At 40.5% G+C, this 25,547-nt stretch overlaps 1 protein-coding gene across 2 annotated transcripts in view; it reads left to right on the top strand.

The window, feature by feature from the left end:
- sbno2b (strawberry notch homolog 2b) overlaps window positions 1-25,547 on the top strand; it is a 72,047-nt gene that overhangs the window by 26,467 nt on the left and 20,033 nt on the right. Inside the window, exon 4 of one of the 2 annotated variants that reach the window (XM_028588285.1) lies at window positions 7,349-7,469. In XM_028588285.1, coding sequence (XP_028444086.1) covers window positions 7,349-7,469 — 121 coding nt within the window. Of the gene's footprint in view, window positions 1-7,348; window positions 7,470-15,076; window positions 15,479-25,547 lie in introns of those variants that run through there. The other variant, XM_028588286.1, reaches the window with a different exon arrangement.

Below are 25,547 nucleotides of genomic sequence, written 5' to 3'. Positions count from 1 at the left end.
AACGCATAAGGTAGCGCACGTCCGTATTTATAGCGAGAAGAGTCGTACCGGTGTGCGCCGCAAGGTGTTGTATATCAGAATTTTGTTTTTGCGTACGAAAATTCTGACATTTTGGCGCACAAAATCTTTCAGAATAGAATCTATGCACAGTTTTCTAAATGAGGCCCCAGGACTGTAATCAGGAGGTAACTCTTTGTAAGCATTTTTGCTGCAGCACTTCAAAAAGTGTTTTCGGTTCTGCTCTCAGTTTGACCAAGTAAACGGGACCGAGGTTTTAAAGCTCCAGCTTTTGCACTGCTTCCTAGTCATGTTTCCTTCACTCACTTCAGTATTTCTGATATTCAGCCAGGCTCTTTTTCACTTGACTCTGCATTTGCTCCTCTTTTCTTCCATGCTTTACATGCTGCTGCTTAGTACGACTGACTTGCACTATACAGTCATGATGTAATTGAACTTTAAAGCCTGTAGTTGTCTTTCCCCATGGCCATTGAGAATAAGCAGAGGAGTGCCTTGATCACATGGCACTAGTGAGGAAAAAATGTGAATGGGCCGGTGCTCTGTTTGCACTCATTGATGCACTGAATGACGTGCTCACTCACCGCTGCACAGCAGAAACTATTCTTACGAGTAGTGATAAAAATGTCTCTCGGACTCTGTAGAGTTAGTAGAACAGGAACCGGTCTATTCTAGGCCACAACACTGTTTACAGAGAATAGATGTCATAACAGCAACTCATGTACAACATAATGCAATCCAATACACTAACCCTCTAAAAAGGTAGTATTCTTTTTTTTATTTTTATTTTTTATAAAAAACAATGTTCGGTTTTTGTTAGGATGCATCGATCCGACTTTTTCAGTCCTGATACCGATACCTGGGCTTTGGGTATTGGCCGATACCGTATACAGATCCAAAGTGTTTTATTAATGGGTTGTATGCCATGGGTTGTATGCCAAACTGTGTGGAAGTGGGATTATTCTTTTATGGGACTCATACAGCTGTGGGAAAAAAACAAACCCTGGTGTAGACCCACAGGCTGAATTTCAACAGATTAAGCCAGAATTGCATTTAGTATTACGTTAACTATCTGGTTAAAAAATATTGGTGATGGAACACCACAAGGCCACATCAGGCTTGACTTAAACATTGCTTTCCAAACTTTGTAAAACAAAATGTAACAAATAAATACATACTGGTGGTTTTTTTGCATTCCACCCACAGCAGCTTTAATCCAATGTTTGAGATGAGTCTGAAAAGTGGAATATGTAGGGCACTCCCTTATTGCACGTGGTAGGCTATCCCAATATTTATCAGTCTCGGATGAATGCATCCCTAGTTTTTGTTGACATTGGGCTCTGTTTTAGTGTTGCCGCACATTGATGAGCGCCGCTCTGTACTGGTGAACTTGCATTTTCCTGCCACAGTGGGAGGAGGGACACTAGAGAGTGTACCGTTGTCAATCAAACAGCACACTGTAATCTTGGTCAAGGATAACTGCGTCTTGTACGGTCCCCTGCATGCTCAGAACAGTCAATTAGAGCCTCCGTTTGGAGGCTCTAATTGATGATGTGCTCTGTCGAGCCACAATCACGTGCGGTAGATCCGCTGCTTAAATTTTGTGGAACCAGCACCAAACTGTTGCAAAATACCACAGAAACCTCCCTGCCTATGTAAACATAAAACTTGGCTGCCGGTAATGATTAAGCCAGGATTTCCCAGTTATCCTGGCTTTATTTAGCCTTGACTTGGTTTCACGAAAGCAGAGGAACCTAAATTACCATGGAGATTTATTCTGTGCAGCTAGCCTGCTCCCGACCAGGTTAACAGCCAGGATTTATTTATCTTGGTGCCTTTTCTGTTCACTCAGCAGTGGTTTTACCTTATTATTATTATTATTATTATTATTATTATTATTATTATTATTATTAGCCTGCATTAAAATAGCATAGGTACATATTGCTGTTCAGTTAAGTACTGTTATTTTAAGTACCCATGTGAATGTTATTGTTGCGCTTACATTGCGTTTATGAAAAATGCCTTTCATATTGTTGTTAGAAGTTTGATGAATGTTTTATGGCGGCAGTTGACATGATTAGAAAAGGCTGATGAAGTTGCAAATGTGTTTTAAATAAAGTAAATATATAAAGTGCTATACAGGTGTGTTTTTATAGTGGTTCCAGCAACGGCAGACAGGTGAGAGACAAATACGTTGGACTTGTTAATTATTTTAGTTGATTTATTTCTTTTTGTATTCTTTAATAATAAAGGATCATGCTTGTAACTCTTCCATTTGCATTTTATTTGGCGTTCTTAGCACACAATTTGTGTTTTGTCCAGTGAAATGGGACTATAATTTGGGAGGATTGTACAATTATCATAATTGTATGATCCTCCCAAATTAAAGTCCTAGTTCACTGGACCAGTCACTATATGTGACAGTGTATGCTACTGTACATTCATGAAACAACAGGGAGAGGACACCTCAATGATTTCGACCTTATATTTGGCATGCTGTGTTAGTCATGTTTACTGTATGCATTAAATTTATCACTTAATTATCTTCACAGTTTCTAGATTTCAGAGTCCAATGTCTTCAGTGTCTCTATTATGTGTCCATACATGAAGAAGCAAAACATATAATATATGGGGGGAAAGTGTGGCAGACAATAGTGGAGCGACTGAATGATATACATTTACGGACTGCTGCTCTTAACCAAAACCATTCATGGAGTTACTTGTCACAAACAAACCGTTGTAGACATTACATTAAAGGTCCCATGGCATGAAAATGTCACTTTCTGAGGTTTTTTAACATTAATATGAGTTCCCCCAGCCTGCCTATGGTCCCCCAGTGGCTAGAAATGGTGATAGGTGTTAACCGAGCCCTGGGTATCCTGCTCTGCCTTTGAGAAAAAGTAAGCTCAGATGGGCCGATCTGGAATCTTCCCCTTATGACGTCATAAGCGGAAAGGTTACCTTTCCTTTCTCTGCTTTGCCCACCCAGAGAATTTGGCCCGCCCATGAGAAAGTGAGAGACATCATGGCTTGCAAACAAGCAAAGCATGGCAGTTGGTCAAGGCCACACCCCCACCTACCACTCCCTGTTACTCAGAAAAGTGCGTTTTAGCCCATAGAAGAGCAGTGGTCAGTAAATGTATATTTTTAGGCTACTTACACATTCAGTTGGTCCGCGGTTGTCTGTTGCGCTTTTATTACATCAGCTGCGTTTCTTTTTTCTTCTTTTCTTTTTTTTTCTTATTACAAATAATGTTTCACTTCATCATACTTCCATAAGAATCTGTGGCTCACCCTGTGTAAAGTATGCACAATGCGTATTCTCCATTTTAGCATCCGTGAATCTGTGATCGACCTTGCGGTCTGTTAAAGAAAGCTGTGAACGCGCATCCATCCCAATTACTTCAGCTTGGCCAAGCTAGTCGCACCTCCTCAGCCTGGCTTGGCCGTCGTGAAACACACACACAGTCAGGATGCACAGATTAGACTAGGCCAAGCCTCGCTTTATCAGTTGTACTGGATTTATAAATCCTGCTTTTGTGAAATAGGCCCCTGGTCTGGACAACAGTTTATCCTCATATATGTCACTGTCCACTACGTACAGGTCGCATTGTACATACAAAAAACAAAATGATGGTGTAATGCAGTAAAAAGCTCTACACTGTTATGTTAATGAACTACCTAAAATATGTTGTGTTTTCCTGTTCTCTTATTCCATTTATTTTTCTAAGCAATTTAAAGAGAGAAAATAAGGCCCACTGTTTTGAATCTTTTTAGCAAACAACAGCAACCGTTGTGGTAAGATGGTTAGGTCTGTCCCACACAGCTGAGTCTGGGTGTATGTTTACAGCTGAAGAATGAGAAACAGACCACAAATATGCTTCTATTTTTTATATTTTTATTTCTGATTGTCTATGACCGACTCTTAAGTAATCAATCATGAAAGCTCAGATTGTGTGCTGTTAGTATTTAAGGTTAACATTGTTCTGTGAAATAGGTCTTTATTATATTACTTGATACTGAACATTAGACAATATTTTTTATATCCTTACTCCAATAGTTCGGTTTGACTTGCTGTCTGTCTTCTCTCCGTTACTCACTGTTGAAACTGCCTGCAGCCAGACTGAAGTGTTTCCCACTGCTATAAGTCAACGTTCACTTATTGCACAATATTAATGGCATTAGAGCAAGACGTCATGATTGGATTGGCTGTAAGTAAGAGTTTTTCCAAGGAATCTTAGAAGTTGGGGTTCGGGTGTCATTGTTTACTGGTTAAATAAATGTTTTTCGGTGGAAGTAACATTTTGAGGGTGGCTGTGGCTCAGTGTTAGAGTGGTTGTCTGCCAATCAGAAGGATGGTGTCCTTGGGCAAGACACTTAACCCCGTGTTGCCCCCGTTGATGTGCATCAGAGTGTAAATGTGTGTGATTGTTTATCTGATGAGCAGGTGGCACCTTGTACGGCAGCCTCGGCCACAGTGTCTGAATGTGTGTGAATGGTGAATGGTTCCTGTACTATGTTAAAGAGCTTTAAGTAGTCGCTAAGACTAGAAAAGCGATATATAAAAAAAGTCCATTTACATTATGTTTACTTACAGTGCATTTTATGGAACTTTTGATGACTACTATGGAATTCTGTTCTTCTTACTTGAAGGACAAGATAGCTATTCTATGTATTTATGTTATATAAAAATGAAAACTTTGTTGATCCTTTCTAAATTGCAAGAAAAGTTTTGCTTTAATACGGTTTGTCTGTCTTTGCCTTAACATCGGAGTGTAAATGTGTGTGATTGTTTATCTGATGAGCAGGTGGCACCTTGTACGGCAGCCTCGGCCACAGTGTGTGAATGTGTGTGTGAATGGTGAATAAAGAAAAGAAAACGCTATATAAATATAAATACATTTAGATTTACAGTACTTAAAGTGTCCTACATTTATGCATTATCCCTGCTAATTTGGGCTTTATTTTCCATTTATTGCAAGTTTTACTGCACTTGAGGTGTTATGGTGTGGACACACAGGGCCGAAAATCGGCCATTGGACAGTCTGGCGAGGTCAGTGACTCAAATTTGTTCGGTGGGTCCCGTGCCGTCGTCCGTCTGGGGGGCTGTCGGCGTTCATTTTGGCCGACCTGACATGTTCAGTCGGCGGCAGGGCAGTCGGGACTCGCCCGGAAATGTGACGGGGGTTAGCTCCGGAGCAAGTACCGATTCCGGTGGTGGAGACGGAGAAACAAAGTGTCTCCCTTGTGCTTTCTGACCACGGTCAGAAAGCTGCAGCATGAAAAGTCAACCCTCTCCTTGATTCCATGTCGCTCATGGAGAAGGAACAGCAGGAAGTGAGTAGGAGGAATTACGACGCTACCGAGCCACGGCCAAGTGAACCAATCACAGTTGTGCGGTCTCTGTCGCAACCTAAAATTGCATTTCTGGGGAGTTGCTATGGCGTGGGCTACAGCGTGGGCTATAGCGTGGGGTCAGTATCTACATACCTCCGTACGTACCTACAACGTAGTAGATTCAACGCAGAGCTGTAAATCAAGCTTCAGTGTGTTTTGAAGAACAGCACTCCCAGAACTGCATCATAAAAGTCATTATGATGTTTGAAACATACAGGAGTTTCAACACTTTAAGTCCCTCTGTTATGAAGTTGTCAACAAATAAAGCACTTGTCTATATGTAAATTAAATCTTTGTAAAGTGTCTAAAAATGACATTGTTGTCATGCCTGGCTAATTTTTTTAGTTTTTAGCCTCAAATAAGAGATTGTGAAACAATGATAATCTGTATACAGCTACAGGCTGCGTAGTATGGGAAGGCAAACTGTAAGTCAGTCAGCTCCTTTGGCGGAGAGCCCTGAACCAGCTTTGTGCCAAGCCTTCTGCTGTAATATCACTGTCATATCACGGTTGGCTGAAGGGCTTGGAAGGGTATTTCCAATGTGGATGATTGTTATCATTGATAGCACTGTGATCTTTCTGAGAACTAAACGATTCTTTACCTGTATGATCTCATCTTTTTTTTTTTTTCTAATTAATGTTTACCCCTCATCATGATTGCAATAGCTTTATTGCCCCAACTTCGTTGTCATATTTAACTTCCTATTTGTGTGAGTACAGAAAAAAAAACCATAGCAAACATCCCAAAAAAGTGTTTTTAGGAGTAAAAACTCACATAAAAAAAAGGTTGTTTACATCACAACCCAGTGTTATTTATGGTTATCTAAAAGACAATGCTGAATTTTTGAACTCTCCAAAAATAGAACATTTCAACATGGACACTGTTAAATATTGAGTTTTGCTGCATGTTGTTTGAAAATTTAAAAAAACAAAAAAACCCACAGGAACCTTGTTTTCATAGACCAGATTCCATCCACTGGCTACAGGCTGCTTTTTCATCTTCTTGGTGTGTTTTGAACTTAAATCGATCAATCTCACTGATCTCTGACCCGTGATTAAGGACCCAGAGCAAAATCCGGTGAATAGCTTTGGCCGAGCTCAATCCCTCTGAGCCCTGGCACCTGATTGGATGAGAGGAACGTGGGAGGGTATGATTACAGGTCCACCAAGGTTTCGTTTTACTTTCGTTTTGACTGTATGTCCACCACTATCGGTGAAACTTCACTTACTTTATAATGACTTGGACTAAGCAAGAAACTGAAAAATCTCATGTTGGGAATACAAGGTCTGTGGACCCGTCTCTGATATAAACCTTAGGCTCAGGGAGAATTGTAGGTATTAATGATAGTTGGACCTTGGATCCTCAAAGTGGGTAAAGGCTGTTCTTGTTCTCCATTCTTTGAATCTCTGTGTAGAAGTCAAACTCTTGCCCTGTCTCTCACCTTATCTTAACCGCTCTCTGCCTGTCTGACTTGATATGTGTTTCTATTATCTCTCTTGACAGTTGAAGTTGCTACTTTGTTGGCTTTGAACACCTGGATTCCTCTTAGATACTTTGATTTAGAAAGATACTAGACCGTATTGATATCTGCTGACATCAGTCCTTTCCCTAATTAAATGTTCAGATCATTTTTTGTCAAGAAACAAAACTGAAAGTGTTTGTGTGATGTGTTGGAATTGCTGAAAACATGATATGATGCAGCGGTGTAGTGTTAGATTATTGTACTTAAGCATTACAGTACCATCTTCTCTGTTCTGACTGTGACACTTGATCACATGAGGTGCCTTTCTTTCTCCATTATTAAAATATGTCATATTATTATAAGTGTACATTTGTGTAATTGTATGAGGGTGAAGGAAACGGCATGTGTTGGTTTTACTTGAAGAAGTATGTGTTAAACAAACTAAACCTTTTTTTATTTTTTTTTGTCCTCCAGGCAATACCACTTGAACAGCAGCACTACCACCACCACTCCGGATGTGCCCATGGACATGTACTCGGGATTCCCTGACGTGGACTTTGGCCTCAACCTCGCTAGGAATGGAGACTTCTCTCAGGTTTGTTTCAATATCCAGGGTTTTTCCTGGCTCAGAATAGGCATTTATGGGGGAAAACATATATGAAGCGGGGTGGTCTGGGTGACCTCCCCCAGGAAATTTTGAGCATCAAAGACTTCATTTCCTGCATTTTGATACATTTTCAGGGACTAATTCATGGTAATTTATGTCGAGGAAAACACAAAATTCTGGTGGCAACAGTTCAAATTATACCGTACCGTGTGGCTCGCATCAACCAACAACAACTGTACCAGAACACAGAATTGGACTACTAATTAACGCGACTACGAGACGTTTTCACAGGTTCTGAAACTGTCTCAACGTCAGCGCAGCTCGGCGCCCGTCAGCAGTGGCTCCTCGCTGCGCTGCCAGTCCCCCGGGGCAGCATGATCACCGGGAGAGTCCGGGTCCGGTACAGCCTGACTCTGAAAAAGGGAGATCCTATTAGCGCTAGCTTCACAGCGAAGCGTTCAGATCCAATCAAATAAGCGCCAGCCGCATGTGTATGCATGTAGCAGCTGTGGACAAGAGGGAGGCTGGCTGCTGAAAATCAGACGTTTTGGCACTCGTGATTTTTCTTTTGGCGCAGGCTTAAACCTCTTTGGGAGGCGCCAAAACTTTCTCTTTGCAAAACCACTGATATCTGTTGTACATGTTGGCATATTTATATTTGCATTAAAGTAACAGTGACAAATTGTAGTGCCTACAAAAGCCAATATGAAAACACTTATAAAACTCATAACTTAAAACTAACTTTAACACAGTTGGATGTATTCTAGTTTTCCTCTTCCTCTCTTACTTGCTTATCAGAGGAAAGGCCATGCCTCCCACCCACTTCTTTCATCATTTAATCTACGTGTATTTAGCTCTGCCTAATTTACCATAGAGCAGCCTGATTAAAGGCTAGTGTTGTCTAGACGACTGCAGCAGTACCTGCCCCATTCTTGTCAAGGCATGTCATTAATAAGACACTGTAATTAAACATTCTTTTACACTTCCACGCTGCATCACTGTTGGGTAAACCCAGAATCTCTTTGTAATTTCCAGCCATGCTTGGAATGAGTCCACAAAGTGAGATATGTTGCTAGAGCCTTCTTTTGTAAGTAAATATTTTGAGTGTCTTTGGGATTATCCCCAAAACCAGGCATATACAACTAATAAGATTAGGATGTTCATTTCATGATACATGGTTGTTAGACTGGGACAGCCAAGTAAATGTGCAGGCTTCAACTCCCTTATATTTACCTCACCGTTCCAGATGATTACTATCCATCAGTTACATTTTCTATTTCTGTGCACTTGCGTGTCTGTCCAGCCAATTCCTTATAGTTAGAATCATATGAATAGGAGCCAATTGTAATGACACAGGCCAGTGAGTTTTAATCTGAGGCCTATTTGGGTTGAGCTGATGAGTGCCATTATGTAACCATATTAAAAAAATGCTATGATGATGAGTTTTAAAGAAGGGCAGTCATGGGTTACCAAGCAGACTTATAGTATCCCCCTTTATGATTAGCCTGTCTGACAGTAGAGAGGGCATCTCTATCTTTGTTTGTCTTGGTTCAACATAAGGCCAAAGCAGTACAAAACAAGGGATGATGTGTGGTGTGACATCAATGTCTAGGGAAAAGGCATTTCTTCCCTTGACTATGCGTTTTTAAGGCTTTTCACTGAATAATACAAAATGTTGGTACAGTATCAGTTTAAACTGCTGTTCACATGGATTGTATGTCTCCACCTGTCTCATGCTTGTTCCAAGAGCAGGTGTGGGTTGATTTTCTGTAAATAAAATCCCTATGCACAATGCTTTTTGTGCATTGGAATTTCTCTGACAAATTATGAGACAAATTTAAGTTTTTCTTGCAGGTTACTATATTACTAAAATACATGTAATACAGCATTCACAAAACTGCAATCCAATAAATTAAATGTAATACATTTTACATTTACTTAATTCTAATACACAAAGTAATGCCATGTGTTAGAGAAATTACAAAAATACTATAACTGAGCTAATTTGGCATTGAGGGATGTGTTTTTCTTAAATTGCTGCATGATGGAGTTAATTGAGGGTTTTCTTGTCTCTGGAGGTAACCGAGTCTTACAGCCTGAGTGTTTGATGAAAGCTTAAGGCTATATTTTAAAGTTTATTCAATTTGATGCTCAGCAAGGTTTTGCCAAATTAAGTTAGATCCTTACAGGTTGTTGTTGTACTTTATTAACCCCCTAGTAGAAATCAAATTTCCAAAGATCTTTGCTAACAACATACTGTTGACAGTTAACAACAGTTTAAAGCAACACTAAAGATTATTTTGTACCTTAAAGGTAAAATTTTACTTTGAGGTTTTTTAACATTAATATGCATTCCCCCAGCCTGCCTCTGGTCCCCCAGTGGCTAGAAATGGTGATAGGTGTAAACCGAGCCATGGGTATCCTGCTCTGCCTTTGAGAAAATTAAAGCACAGATGGGCCGATCAGGAATCTTCCCTTTATGACGTCATAAGTGGAAAGGTTACCTCCCCTTTCTCTGCTTTGCCCGCCCAGAGAATGTGGCCCGCTCATGAGAAAGAGAGAGACATCATGGCTTGCAAACGAGGACCACTGAGGCCTATATAAAAGCATCCAAAAAGCAGCATGTCATAGAGACACTTTGTTTCTCCGTCTCCACCACCGGAATCGGTACTTGCTCCGGAGCTAACCCCCGTCACTCCCTCACTAGCTCTACCACTTACTCCCCATGCACACACCAACCTCCGTACTGGCTCTGCTATTCACCGAAAGAGATATGCTAAAACAACGCAGACTCAGCAGCACACCAGTAAAAATCCTCACAACGGCGTAGGCCACTTAAGTAGGTTAGGCACAGGCTATGCGTAAAGCCTACAACCAACAATACATCTTAAACTATTAACAAAGCAACATCCTTTCAGCACACTAAAGGTGATGACACACTAAGCCGACGGCCGACCGTTGACAGAAAAAGCCAGTCGAGATGATCAGTTGCGTCCCCGAGGTCCAAAAAACTGCCCCGGGACACACTGACGCAACACCGACTTGAGAAACGTAATACGTCTCCATAGCAGCAGGCGGCGCTACTCTGTATTGTTGCCCAAGAAATGAAAACCGGCAGCTGATTGGACAACGCGTCACATGGGTTTGTTTTCTCCGGAAATTTAAAGCCAGACTGTCATGGCGGCCGCTCAGAATACGATCTCATATTGTACTAAAATAGTTCAATAGTGTTTCAAGAACAAAGACTACACATGAAGGCTTTAAAATACAAGAAAGTGATGTGTCATCCTCATCATGTGTGTTGTTGTGCTGGCATGGATTTTGTGATTCACGTGGGGTTTCCCTAGTTTTCCATCTGCCCGTCTGGCTATGGCTTTCTTCCTTAAAAGTAATTCTGAGAGTAATTGTGATATGTTTTGGATCTACTCATCTCTCTCTACATATTTAGAAACATATGGCTTCACAGTTGTCATTTTTATGTGGTTAAGTTCAAATGAGCTCCTTCATCATTGGTGCATTCGTGAGCAGCAAGTTTGCTTTTCCTGGCAGTGTAGATGTGGAATGTTATGGTGCCTGAGAGAGAAGAGAGCGATGTTTTGTGCTTGTGTTGTGCTTTCTCAGCTGTTCTTTCTGGTTTTGGACACTCCCTGCCATGTGAGGCATGCAGAGAAAAAAGTAAGTCACGGGGTCATCATGACTAATCTGCCACCTCATGCTTAGACCCCCTTTTCAGCCTCCACTTTCTTTCCCACCATCATTATGGCATGCTGACCATGCCCATTTTTCCCTCTATCTGCCTACAAGCAGGATTTCTTGTTTTCTTTGCACTGCTGAACCATGACCGTACAGAAAACGTTGAGGCATGTGTGACTGGGTGAAGTTATTGATGTTATTCTTTAGTTTGTCAGGTGACGGCCATGTTAATTTCAGCCATTTCCTTATTTCAATGACAGCTGTAGATTCATTAGTGAACTCTCTTTTTGTTTTGCACAGCTTCCCGCAGTGTTAGTTTGTTTATGCAGTTCACCAGAGCTCTGTTGGAATATCCTGATATTGTAAGGGAGCACACTGTTGGAGCATGTGTACAGGATATGTGTCTCTAGATTAAGTCAAATGTTTGTTTGTATTAGAATCAATAGAAATGTAATACATGGCTACTGTACAATGATGTGGATAAAGTTGGCATCTCACATTTTTAGTAAGATTTGGCCCAATGGCACCAGAAAATGTCCCAGACATGTCACAATTGAAACTTCCTCTAAAACCTATATTATTTTTCCTTATTAGGCATCAAATCTATCATAGTAGTAGTAAATTAAGTTGCAAGTAATTCATGCATGATCCATGTCCACTAACTTAAGTGACATACATATCCACACAACTTTTAAAAGTGTACTTATCTAGATGTTTGTATGTTATTTATTTTCTATTTTGTAGATATTTATATTTTACAGATGAAATCGATCTAGACAGTGGCTTTATGAAAAACAAAACAAAAACGTAAAGCTCGATCATTTGATATATATCGGTACCAAATTGCAAATTGCCTTCCCAGGAAACTTCCCCAGAAATAACAGTTATACATTAAATCCTTTCTTGGGAAACTAAGGACCCCCCTAAAATAAAGCATTATCCAAACACCCAGCTTGGGCACGGTGGAATTAAGACAAACCGTGGAAACTTTGACCAAACCAAATTGAGGCTTCATCATATTTCATCGAAATTTACATTAATATTAAGTCTGTAAAAGTATTGATGGCAGGCTGAGGCGTCTTGTATCTTTATTAAAATGAACTTGGATAGCTTCAACCGTGCTGACACACCAGAGGTGGTTTAAAAAAAAAAAAAAAGTCTAAATTCAAAAAAAATCTGTAGCCTGCACAAAATGCTACCAATACCATTAAAAAGCACTAGTACTTTGCGTTGAAATCTTAAACTAATTAACTGTGGTTTGAAGGAGAATTGTAAACTTTGCCACAGTGACATGTGCACACCTGTCTAAAGGTTGGGTCATTTGTGGATCTAAAGTATGTGAACTTTTATGCAGAGCATCAGAATGAAAATAAGACTTACTGGAAGACAAAAACCAGAATCATTCACAAACCACTTTGGCTAACCTCAAAGAGTGAACAGCACTTTGCAAGCACACACAATTGACATACATACTGTTCACAAACTATATATACTGTACACAGACTAAACACTAAGGCACGTTTAGGGATATTCACAGTGTTTGTCTCTTGCTACATACTGTACTCTTGTTCTTTCTCTATGCGGTTCCTCTCACTATTACAGATACTCATTTGCACACTGCACTTCTAGGAAGAGTTGATATGCATTTAGTCTGCTTTTACAGCTCCTTTCAGTTTTGCTTTATGTGGAATCGGAATCACGTTATTTGCTCAATATGGCATACCCAAAACCCTGAACGTGTCTTAAGTCTTTAACCCATCCTAACTTTTAACAGTTTGCTAACAAAACAAACTGAAGATACTCTACTACAGATTTAATTTTACTGACATGAAAGATCTTGTTTTTCTGAAGTTATTTATTACATGTGGCAAGCCAATCATGATATAAATCAGTTGGTAATTCTCAGTTACTTCCTTGTAAGATGCTATAACTCTTAGTCATTTCAATACCCTCCGTTTAAAGAAGGAAGTTGAAGGTTAATTCAAAGGGTTTTAGTAGGTGCATTGTTTTCCTTGGTGTGTGCTGATCCACTTTAATTATGGATTAGCATTGGATGGTTGAACCTCTATCTAGCCTGTATTTAATCAAGTATGCTTTTTAAACAAAAGTTTAGACCTACTAAACCTTTGTTTACATTGCCAGTTACGCATTGTGTCAGTGCACATGTATGGTGTTCACAATATGCTCGCACTAATACTAAATATACTGTATTAACTGGGCAAAAGCAATTTCTTTAAACAGAGTAGGTTCATCTAACATGACAAAGAATTTTCTGCAGAATGGCGCAGGTAGGGTATGTAAAATTATGTACGCAGTTGTAATTATGACAGCTAAGGATAAGCCGATGTTAGCACATCCAACTGAAGTAAAAATGGTACCAGCAATCAATGCGAACTGGTATCAGAACCAGAATTACTGAAATCTAAACGATGACTAATTTTGCTCATATGTGGTCTCAAGCAGCCACATCACAGCCGTCCCCAGGATTCTGCAAAACAGCAGGAGTGAATAGGTGCATGTAACTGTGAGAGTGCATCGAAATGTCTGTACTCCAACTGTGTTTGTGTGTTGTCTGTGAAGTCAGACATGGATCCTTCCTTCTTTAGACTGTAATGCAATGAAGGTGTGTTTGAGTTTTCAAAAGAAGCTCATCAATGATTCATTCCTCCCCATTGACCCTCTATGGCCCCCCGCCACACACACACACACACACACACACACACACACACACTATTTAGAGGATTCCCACCATGATGACACCATGGACAGGCGCCACTCAGTCTCTAAGAGTCTGACTCTCCTTCAGTCCAGCAGAGATGGACATTACTGTACCTTACCATGCTGACTTGAGATCATGTATTCCTGGAAGCGGGGTATGCAAATGTACTCCTCTGTTCCATTCGTCAAGTAGACAAATCACATTATTTGTTTTTAAATACCACAATTACCTCATTTATGACTGGAAAAACAAAGGTTACGACACTGTCTTTGATCAGCATCTTTGTTGAAAGAATCCATTTGCCACCAGATTCCCAGAATATTCTTTTTTCAGCCATTCTGCCCCTAGTTCCAGTAAGCCGGAATGGCCATTCATTATGAAGTATTTGTGTGTAATTGTACACAGATAGAAGTAGTGGCTGACGCCTGAAAGACCCTTTTGAATAGGCAAACTTGCAGCTTGCACTTGACCTGTTAATACATTCCTGACCATGTCAGCTGCCTCCTCCTCACTTAAACTGTCTAGAATGGTTTTCAGCGTTTGTCCATGGGAAAACTATAAATTTGGTTGTCAAGTGTCATTTAATGTTGATTAACACAGCGGAGCTGAATTAATAGGGAATGTTTTGTCAGGCGTATTAATAATTCAAGTCTACTAACTGCACCTGCATTCTCAGACGTAACATACCGCTCCAATCAGCTAATTATCACACTAGTTGTTTGCTTCATTCTTATTAGCTTTTACACCTCTAAGCTATGGGTCATTATATTAATCAGTAATTGTTACCAGAACAGCAGCCTTGAAATTGAGCCTGTGCAGACAAATACAAAGACAAAAAGCAGAGTATGAAGTAAGACAGACAGCCACGCAGAGTCTGTCTCTAAATATAATAATCATTAAATAGTGGCCCAGGCCCATTAAACATAGCAATAAGCAGCGGGGTGTGAGGAGCGGCAAGGTCCACAGTGCAATACTGTTTACACTACAAATGCGGTTGAGTTACACCATGTACAGTAAAATGGGCCTGACTGCCAGTAACTCTAGTCACTTACCAACAAAAGCATCATTTCCTGAAAGCTCCTCCCTCCTCCCTCCCTCTTCTCCCCACCTCTCCCCTCCCCTCCCCTGCTCTCTCACTCACTCTCCAACCACCTTTTTGAGCTCTGAGGAACTAGTCCACAATCACTATGACTAAGCCCTCTATGCAAATACCTGACTGGCCTGGTGAAGCAGGAAGCATGTTTTAGACTTGCTCGTGTCTCTGTTGTGAGGGAGCAGAGTTTGTATGCGTGAGCTCATTGCCCAGAGCGTACCTGCAGTAGATGCAGATGTGTGTGTTGAACCAGAGAAGAACCGTGAAAGGGCTAGCGAGAGTCCACTTTTGGGCAGAAGTGCACCATCTGTGAGGTCAATACCAACACTTTGACCAACAAATGGAAGAGGCTGTCGCATTCAGGGAGACCAGGTGAACAGGGGTGCATGTGTGTGTGTATTTTCCCCCCACCATACTGCAGCGTTTGGACCCATGTCGCTCATGCAGCTCTGGACTAAATTGTATTCACAGCTGGGACGACCACTTCCCAAGGTACTGGTACTGTTTGCTACTTTTTGGTCTATATTACGCTAAATCAAGTCTGCTGTTTTAAGACTTGCTGTTATTTTGTCAAACTCTTTTTTATTTTATTTTTGATGCCAGTAATTGAAAACTGTTAGATAAGGAATTGTGACAAACTAAAAGCTGCTTTTGTGAAGAGTTTTATTGTTCTTATCAGGAAAGTAAGCACTGTATTACTCATTTATGGCTGTGTTTTTGTCTTTACTTCTTAAATGAATTTAAATGAAGTACTTCCTTATTGTCAGATTATTAATGGAAGCAGGCCTGTGATTTTTTTGTGACTCTTGTTTTTTCCGCTCTAGAGTTTGGCCCACATTGAAATTAATCTGTTATTTAAAAAAAACATTAAACTTTAAAAGTTGTGTGGAAATCAATTTCAAACTTCAGACTAAGAACATTTTATCAATAGGAGTCACCGTTGACCGTTGTTTTCGAGTAGAACAAGGCTTAATTCCTGTTACAGAAAACAGTAGTCTACTCTACTTGTTTATTTCTGCATACAACACTAACCCTGCTGCTGGTTATTAAAAGAGAAAAATGCCATTTCTTTGCTGGCAGGCCAGAGTGGACAGTCATTCACACTGTACGCCTTTTGAGATTCTCATTCCCAGCCAGGAACTATGACAAATGATCGTCTCCCTCACTCCTTGCTGTCTTCCAGTAAATGCGAGAACCTGATATCTTGTGATGCTAAATAGCACTCTTGTCTGTTTTCTGGATGGCTATCAAATATGGCTATTGTTGTTCTGCGCTGTAAATAGAACTGAATTGTTTTTTTTTTTATTTGCTATTCATTAGACTACAGTGTTAGTGGAAGTGTAGCTCATATCAGTCAGTCTAAGGTCTTTATTGGTGCAAGGCTTGATGAGCACATTTCCACTGAATTTCTGATTAAGTTGATTGGCTTATCTGAAAAATTATACAATCTTTGGTTTCAAGTAGTTTATGCTTTAAACAACAATGTTTTTGTTAAATGAAAAACGTACAGACTGAAGTTGGGTTTGCTACGTATCCTGTAGCCTGGGCCCATTTTCTTCTGTTAGTTTTTCCCTGACAAGCTGACTGGGGGTCTCTCTCCACAACATATGCGTTATGTATATGTTAGTATCCATGCATCAATATCACTATCCGTGTGCACTTGCCACTTAATGCCACAATATCTGTTCTACACCCTTTAAGGATAGGTTCATAACTTTTTTTAATTCTATATTTAAAAATAGCCAGGTTCCAATATTCATTCCTCCTCTTCATACTGGCCATTTAGAGATACCTTCCTAATGTGCTTTAAATCTAGGAGATGGGGGCCAAAATTCAAAGTCCAGTTTCTGTTCAAAAATGTATTCCAACATTTATATGAAGTTAATCCGAGGCTTCAGCCGTCAGTTGGTTCTTTCCAAAGATATAGTCTTTTTTTTTTTTTTTTTTACTGCATATGCCCTCACTATTGCTTTAAACCAGACTTAAGAAAATGAATTGAAAAAAATTGTGATCCTATACTTTAAGGCCAGGGGTGCAGCACGGCAGCCTCTTGGTGGGCACATGTTGTCAGTTTCCTGGTATTACGTTAAACCTCAAACATGACCTAGGCGTGCAGCTTACGGGAAGTGAAATAAACAATGATAGTGAGGATGAGTGAGAGCATGGGGGGTGGCGGCCTTATGATAAGTGGTAAAGAGAACAGGGGAGCAAGAAAATACAGCATGAATGCCAGGAATGCAGTTTTTTTTTTATGCTGCAGAGACAAATTAAAGGTTGATGCCTTGCTTATCTTGCATGCCGTCTTTACCAATATCTTACTTTGTTAGCAATAATTAAACATATTTCGGGAGCATTTTGTTATGTGTCATGCGTCAGTGCCAAATCAAACTGCAACAGTGGAATAACCCAGGGTGGCGCTGGTGAAAAGACAACATAACGGGGTTATATCCTAGTTAAGCTAATTATTGCTGGACGTTAAAACAATTCTTGCGGGATACAAGCTGCCTTAAATATGTCACGTCAGACAGTATTCAGAAACAGGACAACCGCTGCAGTAGGACGAAGATGTGACATTACAGGTTTACCGCAAACAAATGTTAACAAAGAATTTAGGTTTTACGCATCAGTGGTTGCCTTTTAATAATAGCAGAGCTTAATGCCTTATTGTTGTCCTTATTTCCCTTTGACTTGAGTTTGGAATTTAAAAATATAATCAGATGGGTATGTTTTTGAATTTTCAAACTGTGTCACATACAAGAATGATCATCCTGTAGCTGAACGGTTAAGATGTGTACCATGTAATCGCAAGGTCCCCAGTTTGATTTCGGCCAGCGACCTTTGTTGCATGTCATTCTCCTCTCTCTCCGCCCTCCAAAGTCAAGTCTTCTGTAGACCATAAATTATTGTTTAGTTGTTGATCTCCTTTGCCACCCTGGTGGGAAGTCACACTAATGCAGTATTTTTGACGTGCGTGTGATGGAAATAGTTTTGGGCCACTGTGTGCCCCCCCCCTCCTGGTACGCACAACCAACTTTAGGAACTTACTGGCAACAAGCCCACCCTCCTCTGTCACAGCATGATAGTAGTTCAGTCACCGCAGGTGTCTGAAAGTGTATGTGTGTGACAAAAGAGAGAGGTTATTTGAGGTAATACAAGAACCTGTGAATATACACTTCAGATGTTTCATACAACTGCATAATGTGGACCTCTAGTATTGGTCTTCCACATATGGCAAGTAAAAATAGGATATAGTAACACTAATTAATTTCAAACTTGACACGGAGAACCCTCACTTTAAAAAATAATCAAAAATTTCAGTTTAGGCTGTACTGTATAATACCAATTTACACACAGATATCAACATGTGATAATGTACTCGAGTCTCTGACAGGTCCCTATTAGAGCATGAGCTAGCACAGGTGTTTTTGTCCTCCTATAGATAATATAATCATCTTCTTAACTGTATGCAACTAGTGTTCTTTAAAGTTATGACCAGTTGACACAGTCACATTGTTTCGCTGAGATTTTAATACCATTTTCAGTTATTATCTAGGCCATTTTGCATGTGACTGTAACAAATGACAGCGTTTGCCCCTGTTGCAAGTGTTGTGTGTGTGTGTGATATGTTGAAATTTCTCCATAAGTGGGATGTCATGATCTTGCGTCAACACTCCCCTCACATCCACATTTTTTTCAGCGCTGAGGACGCAGGCTCACACACGTATTTAGTTATCACACATAAACACAAAGACCCACGCACATAATTTGAAGCTGTGTGAGTCATTTTTCGTGTTCTTTGGTTTCTTATGTTCTCTTAATTTCACAATCGCACATCCTTTTCAGATGACCACCATATTGTTTCATATCATTTCGTAGTCTTTTTTTCAGTTCAGGACACAGGTGAACTGAAAAAACTACTGAGACATGCCACTGTGCATGCCATCTCATCCTCATGGCACCTTTCTGTGCGTAACTTCCTCTAGGCACCACCCCAAAAGATGAAATCTTTGTCAATGCTGCTCTCTCTATTTCTTATTATTTTCTAAACTTGTTCTACTTTTCACTTGTTTAACTCTGCTTGTGCTTCTTTGGTGGAGAAAGAATCTGTATTTGCCAACAAGATTTATTTGCTGGCAGTACCATGAGGATCGTAGAGCCTTGTTAGTTTCTACTAGTCAGCTTACGTTTCAGGCTCTCCTACATACACAACTAGCAGAACAGTTCTTTGGACCAGTTTCGACGTTTGGCTGCTAGCTGGGACACTTGACATGACATCCTTTTTATTTTCCAGAACGTATGAAAACACTGGAAAGTTCCAGGAGACTTGTAAGCATCAAGCAGTAGCTGGCTTGGTTTACTCAGACTTGGCACAACATGAAGGCTTGCCTGTCAGGAGGTTGCTGGACTGGCTGCTCCGCTTTGATTGGCCTTGAATAGTTGATCAGGGATATGCTAGACTTGACTGTCTGTGGGATAGACGAAGATGATACAATAATTTTCTTTAGACCCCATAATTATAAAAATATAAATACAATGAAAATTGATTACCCCTCTTATTTTTTCAGACCATCCCTTTTAAACTGACATTTGCAAATTTTATTTCAGCTGTCAAGAGTCAACCTGGGTCTAAGAACAAACGTATTATGATTTCAATGGAAAACACTGATTAAATAATATTGCCAGTGGCCAAGTTGGATCAGTGGGTACAGCAGGTGCACATATATTTAGAGTTTTATGCCTCGACGCAGAGTTCCAGGGTTCGTGTCCGACCTGTGACAATTTCCTGCATGTCTTCACCCTCTCTCTCCCCTTTCTCACTGTCCTGTCCATTAAAGGCGGAAAAAACCCCAAAAAATAATAATAATATTGTCAGAGGCCTTTTTAACATCACTTTTGGCTTGGCAGGGGGTCCTAAGCGAAGCTCTTTGGTGTCAATGGAAACTAGTGAGCACTTCTCTAGGCCTGACACTTTAAGTTGTCTGTGAAGGACTTTGAAAAGTGTTTGAATGTATTTTTGGCTGGAGGTTGTGTGACTAAAGGGTCCGAAACAAGATGTAAAACTTTCCATGCACGTACTCGTAAAAATACAATGTGTTTTTTTTGTTTTTTTTTGACAAATTAGCTCCTTGATCAAAGCTCTGTGAAAGGATAAGCTGATTTATGTCTGCACGTCTTCTAGAGTCATTTTGGTATAGAAAGACCGCTTTTACTGTCCACAAAACACTTGGTGTGCTTAACTATTACGCACCACAGCAAATCAATTTTATATTGAATTCAGAAGACCTCTAACTGCTGCCGGTCTTCTCATAAATTCAGTGTTTGCTTCAAGTCTGTGAGACGGTCAAGGAAAAGGAAAAGCTTAGAGCTGTGCTATTAAAGTCACGGCTCAACAGATATGTCAGGGATGCAAGACATGCAGACAGCTTGGCATTACATAATCTAGACAGAAAGAGAGACACCAGTGATGGCTTTTTGGTTCCATGCCCCAGACCCCACTACTTGAAAAGACACACACACACACACACACACACACACACACACACACACACACACACACACACACACACACACACACACACACCATCAATCAGGTTCTGTTGAATGCATGGACAAGGTCAACAGCTGACCCCAGAGGGGAGAGCCTGGGGTGGGGGTTGTTTTAATCAGCTGATGAGAAGTGTGGGATGGGTGGTTTAGTAACCCCTCCGTCCCACCAGCCTTTCCACTTAGACACACCACGGAAATTGACAGGTAAGACCGTAGCTTTCAGTGCAACTGCTTGTCTCGTTGACAGGGTTATGCCAGGTAACACCGTCATTTTGCACACGTCATTTATAGCCATTGATAATATCTCCCAAAAAGGATGTTGAGCTACATGCATATTAGTATCAGTGAAAAGTAAGTGTTGGGTTAAATACAGTAGATCGAAGAGGATCTACTGTGGGGAAAAAACAAAACTAGGATAAACACACAGTGAGAGGCTGAAAGGGCAAGCAGAAAAGGTGACCGAGGTGGGATGGGAAACTAGGGGGATGGAGTTTAAAAGACTGGGAGAAAATACAGTAAGTAAAAGCTGATAGAAATGTATGTGTGCGACAATAAGGTCATTTGAGGTGTGTTTTTAATACATGTGGGTGTGTGGGGTAAGTGGTAGGACAGGGTGACTTGTTTCCTGGCCTTGGAAAAGCTGGCAGTGTGTAGGAGGGGAAAGCCCGGGGCTTGCCTGCCTGCCTGCCTGGGGCTTTAGCCTGGCCTTGTGCTGAGGCAGGTTATTGAGTTGACAGGATGTGGCCAAGGACTATATACAGTACTTCTTACCTGACGCTTGCTTTTTGATAGCAGGGGAAAAATGTTAGCCTCTAATATGTAGCAGTAACATAAACTAAGGCAGAAAAAGTCATTTCTGTTTAAGGTTGGTTCATTGTCAGCCTTTGGCTTTGTCGTGAACTGCATTAAAAATAATTGAGGGGTCTTTACACGTGGAAAGTCAGGAAGGAATCATGTCCCTGTCGTTGCAACAGCGACAACACGTTGACATGTCAACAGTTGTCGACGTTTACAACATGCTAAAGAAATGTCCGGTGAGAAGTAGCAGCTGGCAACACCATGTGTTTCACAGGAGGCATGTGGGTGTCCATATATTCCCCTGGATAACACTGGAGTTAGCAGTGACAATAACTACAATGCAGATGGTTTTACCAAACTTTTAGAGGAAAAAGTGTAGACAGCTATTCTTCATTTGATTTCAGAGGCTATGCTTGTAACATAACGGAGCTTATTAGGAAACACAAGCTGCTTCTTCTAAAGATATTCCTATAAGGACATGTGCTTAAAAAAGGTTCCTATCTGATGAGCCATACATACATTTTAACCAAAGCAGTCTTTGTCACGATACACACCTATTATTGATGGGATTTGTGATTAGAAACCGTTTTTTCCTTTAAACGTAAGGAGAAACATTTACAGACAAAGAGAGGTACAGTCCATGGATTTTTTTTTTTTTTTTTAATAAAGCTAACAAAAAAATAGGGCTGTTAGATTTCCTTGTATGGTATGGCAGTGCCTGAGCTCATCATAGGTGTCCTATCCAGTGTAATTGTAGTCATTATATCAGGAGCTGCTGTTACTTCTCCCAAAGCCATTGTTGAAGCTGCACGAGTAGCTCCGATAAATGCCTTTTCACTGTTTTGTATTTGCTAATAATTATTTTAGCTTGAAGGTACTTTGTAGCGGTTACCTCATATGGTCATGGATTCACTGTTTTTTTTTTATTTTATTTTTAAAGGAGGGAGTTATTCGTTTCAGATTACGCAACACTCTGTAAATACACCAACTATAACAGATGATGAAGCCAAGGTGTTCGTGGGTGGTTTGTGTTTAGAAGTGTATTTTTCCAGTTGTGCTCATTAGAGCTGATATCCACCACTTTCAACCACAGCCATCAAGTAACTCTGCAGCTCTGCCCTCGAGAAGCTTGTTGCTGCTGCTTTTCACTGCCGTGTGCCTCCATTCATCTTCGCCAGGCAGACAACTGCCATGATCCAGACAATCAAATACAAGTTACTGCTACTGTGGATACACGATGTGAAGACCAGTGCATGCACATGTGTTAAGCTTCTATACAGAGCTTCTCACTCTATGTCCATTTGAATACAAGGTTGTTTAGATTGAACCATTTTGTAGGCTAGTGGTCAGAAGGATGGCAGTATTTGTTGGTTTCAACTTTACTGGGTGGGATAAGAGGAGGATATGCTGCTGGCTTTAGCATTCATAGCAGAGGAGAAATTGAAGTGGGAACAGTGTAAAAGGCAAACATGAGGGGGGTCAAACGAGGTGCACATGGGCTTTCACATGTTTTTCTGTTTATATGTATTTTTTTTTCTTCTAACTATTCTCAGAAATAACAATAAAGATTTGAAGCAGATTTAATTCCCTGAAAACAATTTTGAAAAACACACACATTAAGACATTATTTTTATTGCACAGCAGAGAAAAAGAGCAAGAGAGAGCGAGGCAGGATTAGTAGTTATACGGTTGTGTGGCTGTGTGCTGTGGAGGGAGCCAGATTACCATCAGAGCAGTTGGAATTCAAGCCTTATCTCTGCTCGGCAGGGCCCAGTCTTAGGAACAGTAGATGAACTAGCCCTGGGTACAGGCCTGCCGGGGGACAAACACTGCTGCCTCTGTTACGCTCTGCTTAACAACTCGATTAGCATGGTACAGAGGTCGGCCGTGTCTTGGTTAGCACCAACCAACCTGCCGCAGTTTTCTGTGATTCCCTGTATCAGGACTGTCTGTCTCCTTGATAACAACACTGCATCAGCACAGTATGCTCTGTTACATGAATTTAAATGATGTGGTCACAAACATAGTCCCATCGTAATGTAACATAGACCTGCAGTTCCAAATGCAAATCACATATTTTCAGAATAAATTGATATAGGACTAGTTTCAGTTTGAGCTTGAATTAATCCAGTGTAATGCAGCATATTAGAATCATTAAGGGTTTCATAACTACTTTTTACAAGCAAAGCTATTATGACAGCTCGTATCTTTCATTGTAACCCAAGTTAAGCTGTATTTTCATATTAAATCTAATTAAGTAGTTTTCTAGTTAATTATTTTTTGTGACAAAACTCTACTACTCTTTATTCTACTAACCTTTTTCATCAGTTGTTTGGGATTTGGTCTGCTGCAAGAAAAAATCCATTTTTCCATGGTAAAATACATATGACTATGTGCTCATCTGTGTGTTTTCCCCAATTTTGCTTCGGTTAAATGATGCCTCTGGTGATGCAATATCCCTTTTCCAAGCCTGTTTACTCATCCATCCTCAGCCAGTAGAGCCAAAAAAGGAGGAAGGAGAGCATTTGGTGAGACAGACTAGGATTGGATAGGAAGACCCCCCAGCTGATAGGATAATCAAAGAAAATGGAGAAAGGAAACGTGGTAGAAAGTGACAGGTTATGTGGGAGTGGTAGTGATATTTTACAGAGACCCTCTCTACATTCTACATCTACACTTCTGGCACCCTAGAAAAGGCGGTTGTTACACACACACACACACACACACACACACACACACACACACACACACTACACACTGGGAGAAAAGGAAAGAGTGAGAGAGTTGCAGAATAAAGGCATACTCATAGAGCTCCTAACAAACGCTGATAAGCTGAGTGCTGTATGTACCCTTAAAAAAAGCACAAACATCCACGCGTTACGGTCAGAGAGTTTCTCTAACGTCAGAGGGCAAAAATATACACGTGTATCTGTAAAGGGTGGGCCTGTGTTTGTATGCCTGCTGTTTAGTCATGTTACACTAAGAGCTCTACGTATTGTCTTGTATGCCTGTGAAACCTTTTCAGCTGAACTGTGAGTAATGGCTAACGGGCAGCTATGACAGATGTCAGCACAGATTCATAGAGTTAATCAGTAGCAGCTTATATTGTTGAGATTGAGGCAGCATCACAACTTCTCATCTCCGTTTCAGGACAGTTTTTACTTTGGCTTCTCACAGCTTAGACTTTTCCTTTGCTTATTAGTCATCTTTAGTCATAATAACCCAACTCATTACGTGTTGTGCTGTACAGGATTTTTATCTGAAAAAGTGTCACTGTGGAGGGGCTGTAAGAAAACCATGTTTAAATGCAGGACAGTTACAGAGATGTGTAAACTCACTGTATAAATATTAACAGCACAGCACAGACAACCAGGCCTTAAAGGAAAAGTTTGTGTGAAATATGCGTATTTGCACTCCTGCCGGGAGTTGGATGAAAAGATTGATACAACTCACATATCTGTCTACTAAATATGACGGCTAAGTTAGCTCAAACACTAGAAACAGGGAAGCAGCTAGCCTGCCAGTACTTTTTTTAAATTGACTTATAAATATGTTTTTTGTTTCTTTAATGCTTACAAAAAAGCCTGGCAATTGTGCTAAGCAAACTTAGCCGGCTGCTGGTGGTAGAATTATATATACTACTTATGTCTATACAGCACAGAAATGAGAGTGGTGTCAATCATCTCATCTAAGTGAATAAGCATGTTTCTGAAAACGTGGAACTATCCCTTTAAAAATGGGTAAACAGTGTATTATTATAGTCTGGTAGTATTCAAGGCTGCTTCATGGTCCTCTGGAGGGGGAAGTTGGAACATGGGGGTGTGGGAACTTCCACACATGGCCCACAGAGTATAAAACATTCACACACATTTCAGACTACACTTGGCAAACACATACAACAAAAGGGAGATTCATACTCCCATCTCCAAAAACTGTTTTTCCTCTGTTCAGTCGTTGTCTACCATGCTGTCTCCTCCCTCCCCATCCATCTATCCCTATCTCCCCACATCCATGTTTATAAGTCTCAGGGGGCCCAGGGGTGCCCGGGAGAAGCTAGTTAAAGAACATAGCATGCTAATGGCTTGGAAAAGATATGAATAGAGGGGCGACTGGAAGGCAGCCATAGCTGAAATGACACACACGGACACAAGCACTCTCCTTATGCCTGCCCCTCGCTTTCTATTTTATGTGCTCACTCTCACACATCTGTGTGTGA

Source organism: Perca flavescens, chromosome 9, assembly GCF_004354835.1.
Source record: "Perca flavescens isolate YP-PL-M2 chromosome 9, PFLA_1.0, whole genome shotgun sequence".
Lineage (NCBI taxonomy): Eukaryota > Metazoa > Chordata > Actinopteri > Perciformes > Percidae > Perca > Perca flavescens.
Note: the sequence above shows the minus strand (reverse complement) of the source record. Positions and strands in the feature narration are given on the sequence as shown.